Source organism: Diabrotica virgifera, chromosome 3 (genome assembly GCF_917563875.1).
Source record: "Diabrotica virgifera virgifera chromosome 3, PGI_DIABVI_V3a".
Lineage (NCBI taxonomy): Eukaryota > Metazoa > Arthropoda > Insecta > Coleoptera > Chrysomelidae > Diabrotica > Diabrotica virgifera.
Window position 1 is genome coordinate 201,082,029 of NC_065445.1, and position 6,000 is coordinate 201,088,028.

The 6,000-nt window shown below is 30.8% G+C and overlaps 1 protein-coding gene across 3 annotated transcripts in view; it reads right to left on the reverse strand.

Annotated features, from left to right (window-relative positions):
* The window catches only part of LOC114342903 (tetratricopeptide repeat protein 28), a 137,846-nt gene extending 134,269 nt beyond the window's left edge, over positions 1 to 3,577 (reverse strand). For all 3 annotated transcript variants that reach the window (XM_050647164.1, XM_050647165.1, XM_050647163.1), the window contains exon 1: positions 3,030 to 3,577. In XM_050647164.1, the coding sequence (XP_050503121.1) occupies positions 3,030 to 3,053 (24 nt within the window). In that variant the 5' untranslated portion in view covers positions 3,054 to 3,577. The remainder of the gene's footprint in view (positions 1 to 3,029) is intronic.
* Positions 3,578 to 6,000: the final 2,423 nt, after the last annotated feature.

A 6,000-nucleotide genomic window follows, 5' to 3' on the forward strand; every position in this document is an offset into this window, starting at 1 on the left:
AATCGCAGCTAGCAAGGTTACGATTGCTATATGATTTCCAACATTCGAAACGGATAAGAGCCAAAAGAAGAAGATGACATGAAAATGAAAGTGTATTAATACTTTTGATTAAAAACTTTATAGATTCTAATCTATAAAAGATTAAATTTTCAAAAATAAATACTTGAACCTTTGTTTTATTTTGTTAACCTGTTGTTATATATCTGTTGAATAGAACTCTATTTTGAATCTAGAATTTTAACAAATCCTAACTTTCATTAAAATTTATTGATCTTTTATCTTCAATCTCTTATATCTTCAATAAATATTTATTTCTATAGAAAAATGTAAAATATATTGAGTTTAATAAATGAGTTACTGATATTTTAAGTCTGATCATTGTAATTAGTAACAATTTAAAATTATTTACGTAATATTCCTTTTTACAACTTCTTGTAATAACTCAAGCTTCAATAAAATGTTCTTTTCTATATTCGTTTGGGTCAAAACATCAATAATCTATATCTCAGAATATTACTTAGAGTTGTTTTTAATAAATAAAACCCAACATACAACTTTAATGATGAAAGTTTAATCAAATATCAATCCCACAATACATAAATTATCAATCCAAATAAGCGACAAGATAAATTCAAAATACAAGTGAAGTTACAACTTTCTTCACATTTTTGACACGTTATGTCAAAATAAAGGAACTTTTATTAAAATAAAGGTGTCCTCTAATTTTCCTTAAATACAGGCGGCCTGTATTTTATTAAAAGACAAAAATAAAAGACGCAATACTGCGCATGCTTATATGTCAAAATAAAGGATCTTTTATTACAGGTCGACTTAAAAGACGTTGGCAATAACTCTCTAATGGCTCTTAACACAGTCGTTAAGGGGGTCCGAAAAAAATCTATCTTTACAAAAACTCGAAATCGTCAGATTAAGATAAGGTAAGTTAAGTATATGCAAAAGAGTGTACATATATTTAAAAAATCTGACGATTTGAGCGGGGCGGAAAGAAATGGGTGAGTCGCCAATTCACAAAGAAAAAGCGAATATTTCGCGAAATGAACGTCAGATCGAAAAACTAAAAAATACGTGTTCAATATTTTTCAAGAATCTATCGAATGATACCAAATACGACCCCCACGGAGAGGGATGGTGGTAAATTTAAAATTTTAAATAGGAATTCCGCGATATTTCGCGAAATGAACAAGATCGATTTCAAAAAACTGAAAAATACACGTATTCAATATTTTTGAAAAATCTATCGAATGACACCAAACACGACCCGATACAATATTTTTAAACAATCTATCGAATGGCACCAAACACAACCCCCCACGGAGGTGGGGTGGGGAGTTAATTTAAAATCTTAAATAGGAGCCTCCAATTTTTATTGCAGATTTGGATTCTTTACGTAAAAATAAGCAACTTTTATTAGAGACATTTTTCGAATTATGGATAGATGGCGCTATAATAAAAAAAACGATTGTTTGAAATGGAAAATTAAATTAAATCATTGAAAGTCCCTCCACTTTATGGAAAACTTTATTTAACTTTTTTTGGTTTTAGGACCTACTCTTCATAACCCAATCGGTCCCCATAACGTTTGAGTAACTGCAAATTTAGCATACTTCCCTTCCCTACAGGGCCGCCGCTGCCATGTGTGCAAAAGTGTGCATCGCACACGGGCGGCCAACAATAGGGGCGGCCAAAAGCAGGCCACTAATGATAATACTTTTTTTTAAACGAAAACCAATTCAAATAATTAAATACTTAGTAATGCTACAAAACTAATTCTAATTCTAAATTCTAATAATCCAAACAATAATTATTGTTATTTCCTGATAATACTAAAATGCGTTTCATTTATCATTTATAGATTTTTTTCTGTTCTGCGCATAGTTTAAATCTGGCGGTGAATGATGTAGGAATAAAAATTAGTTTTGAGTCGGTGGATTTTTTTAGTACTTTACAGGAACTATATGTATTTTATTCCTCTTCGAATATTTGATGGAACATTTTATTAAAGCACATTCCAAAGTTGACATCGAAGCATTGTCGGACACGTGATGGGAGAGTGGGATAGATGCAACTGCACAAAAACCCAGACAGTAAGTGAAATATATTATGATGCTTTAGAAAAATTGCAAAATAATAACAAAATGAATGTGAATACAAGAACTTTAGCAAAATCCTTAAAAATAAAATTTGGAAATTCAAATTCATATGTTCTGTTGTGGTGTGGCAAGATATTTTAAGTAAGTAAAATAAACGTGGTTATCAAAATCCTTTAAAGTCCAAAATTTGACATAGAATCTTCACTTAATGTATTTATGTTTATTTTAATTAAATGGACGTTTAAATTAGGATATTAGGATATCTATAATGGACCTTGGATCATGGATATTAGTCTAAATGTTCAAGTATTTACCTATTTACAAATGATTATTGTTATGCATCTTCTGCACATTTCTTTAAATAGGTACTAGTATGTATATACATATTTCTAAAGTGTTGGAAGGGGGGCGGCAAATATTAAGTTGCACACGGACGGCCAACACCTTAGCGGCGGCCCTGCTTCCCTACTATAAATACATCCAGTATTTCCGTTTTTTTTTCGCAAAAAGATTTATTGCATTTTTATAAGAATGATAACAATTGAATTCTATTAAATGAACAGACCAGTGAGATAAAAACAATTATCAGCACTGAAAATTCTGAAAGTACAGAAAAAGGTAGATTGCATCCAAGTAAGCAGCAAAATTGGAATTGTAAATTATTGTTATGAATGCTATGATTTATTGCAATTTTATAAAAATAATAACAATTTCATATCTCTAAAAGAATTCTAGAAATAGAAAATCATCAGCATTGGAAATTCCAAAAGTAAAATAAAAAAAAACTACAGACTGTAACGAAGATGGAGATATGCGATAAAAGAGAATCAGACGGTCAAGAGAAAATCTTGATTTTTTTTAAACTGCTTTACGTTTTACATGCCTAATCAAACTCTCCGATATCTATCTCATACATACCTCAGTAAAATCTCGGTGTGACATGTTCGAAGCTGGAAATTTTTTTCGAAAATCATATTAGCCCACAACGACGTTTTCGAAGAAGTTCGCAGAAAAAAATTCTCAGATTGGTCACTTTCCTAAACACCGTCCATATCTGCATTATTTAAACAAATGTTCCACTAAAATCACGATTTCATGCCGAGTTTAACATAAAAAACGCACATTCCACCAGCGAGAAAAAGAAACAAAACAGTCAACAAAGTTCTTAATCACGTTCCACATAAACACAATTAAAAACCATCCTCATCCTAGTTAAATCCTCCAAACGTCAAATATGAAGAGTTTCTTGAACTCATGAGTTTTTCGCTAATTTATCAAGTCGACAGATCACAAACAAGTGCACATCTTATGGCTCTAACAGTAATTTCAATGCTCGTTTCGATATTTACTCTTTGCACGCATTCTTTAGCACTTCACGGCCATCTTTGAGATAGGAATGCAGGTAATGCCTTCGCAGGTGATTTGATTTAGTCAGTACGAGATCGGCTTTTGTCTTTTACCTGGGAGAAGAAAGAGACATGATGACGTGGTAAGCGTAAAACAGGTAGAGGTACCGCTACCAGGGGCATACCATCGATAGTGTGTTGTAGTACCAAATTCTGCTGGTAACGAAGAATACCGGGGTTGTACGTAAAGACGGTAGGTACTACCTATCGTCAGTATAAATTGTTTACATAATTTAATTTATAGGCGCATTATTAATAATAAGTTGAAATTGTATTATTATTTATTGTATTCCATTTAATTTAATTTGACCACATTTTTAGCAGCGTACCAAAATTCCGACAACCGTACGACTTCAAAAAACTAATAGTGGAGTCACTGAAGGTGGACATGAGCTATTATCTCCCTCCGATTTCGTTGAACCTCCATCGATTTGCATGAAAATTGGTGAGTGGTTAGAGGATATCTCAAGGAACAAAGGTGACATGGTGCCAACTTGCGCTTTTACCCTGGGGGTGGATGCCACCCCTTCGCGGGGGTGAAAATTATTTTATTAAAAATAACCCCATAATTCGATAAAGGGATAAATTTCAAGCAAAATTTGTTATATAAAGTTATTAAAATAAATCAAAACTTTTTGAGTTATTAAAGAACAAAGATTTTAATTTTTCTTGAGAAAAATGCACGTTTTAACCAATTTTTCATCAATAACTCAAAAAGTGTAAGTTTTTACAAGAAAGTTATAATTATCAAAATTGAAGCTAATAAAAAATGAAATAAATCCCTTACTAGAAAAACCTTTTAATGTTAACTAAAAGTGAGTTATAGGTAATTGAATGTATATTTTTTCGGCGAGTAAAAAACTCTAAGTATTCAAGCTGAAATGACGGGAAATTGATGCATTTTGTAACATAAACTTATTAAAGATTTGTCAAAGTACTTAAAAATATCTATCAAATGAGCCCCCGAACATGTTGATAGCGTTAAAATGTAGGCTTCAAAATTTTTTCAAAATTTATCTTTTAAAATTTTTTCCAAAAAATGTTATTGTTTTTTTATAACTCCGTTCGTGTTTACGATATCAGGTTTATCTAAAAATTGTTTGAAAGTTAATTCCAAGTGCTATTTATGCACGTTAAACCTAATCTTCTAAACCCCTTACTTTTTTAAAAAATAAAAGGTTTAATGACCCCGGTTGCATGGTTCCCTCAGCAAAATTTAAGATTTAAACGTTTCTATCTCGGTTAATTTTTACCCTATAGAAATAGTAAAACAAGTAAAATATTTGGTACAGAAAAAACTAAAATTTGGTTATATATAATTTTTTACGTATATTGAGTATTTTTGGAGTTATTATCAAAAGAATATGAGAATTACAATAATTTTAAAAATTATGATTTTTGTAAATTATATATTTTTTTCAAAAATATACATTCTAAACCGGTCAAAATTATCGAAAACATTACTTATACTAATATAAAGAAGTTCTTGTAAGGATTACTATAAATCTTAATTTTTGTGGAAATGGTGTGTGTTTTATTTTTCACTTTTTCCTAAAAAAATCGAAACGGTTCATTTTTTTTTTCGGTTTTATTTTCATTATAACTTGCTTAATTTTGACGCTATTGCCTTGTTCTGAAGCTCATTTGATATTCCGAAGTACTTTGACTTGACAAATGTTTAGCAGGAGTATTTTATATATTGCATTCTTTTCCCGTTATTTAAGCTTGAATACTTAGATTTGAGTACTCGTCGAAAAAAATACACATTCAATTGCCAATAACTCACTTTGAACTAACATTAGTTTAGTTCTTTATACGAGGAATGTATTCAATTTTTTATTATCTTCAATTTCAGTAATAATAACTTTTTGTAAAAGCTTATAGTTTTTGATTTATACGTGAAAACCCGATTTAAAGCATGCATTTTTTTACGAAAAAATAAAATCTTTGGTCTTTAATAACTCAAAAAGTGTTGATTTATTTTAATAACTTTATATAACAAATTTTGCTTATAATTTGTCCCTCATGGACTTATGGTATTATTTTTAATAAAATAATTTTCACCCCCGAGAAGGGGTGGCATCCACCCCCAGGGTAAAAGCGCAAGTTGGCATCATGTCACATTTGTTCCTTGAGGTATCCTCTAATTACTCACCAATTTTCATGAAAATCGATGGAGGTTCAACGAAATCGGAGGTGAAAACCTGCAGTGACTGCACTATAAGGAAAACACAGCAATTGATAAAAATCAGGAACGAAAATTGGCTATGAATCAGGAAGCGGTGAAGTGCGCAAGGAAAAACAAACAAAAATCGAAATAAAAGTAAAACTAACAGGAAAGAGTGACATGGAATATTAAGACTTTATTACGAACCGGTAAAATGGAAGTGCTGGCGATTGAGATGGAAAAGTACAACATCGAAATCTTGGCGTTACAAGAAATTCGGTGGAAAAAATCAAGGGGCAATAGTAAAAACATAAAT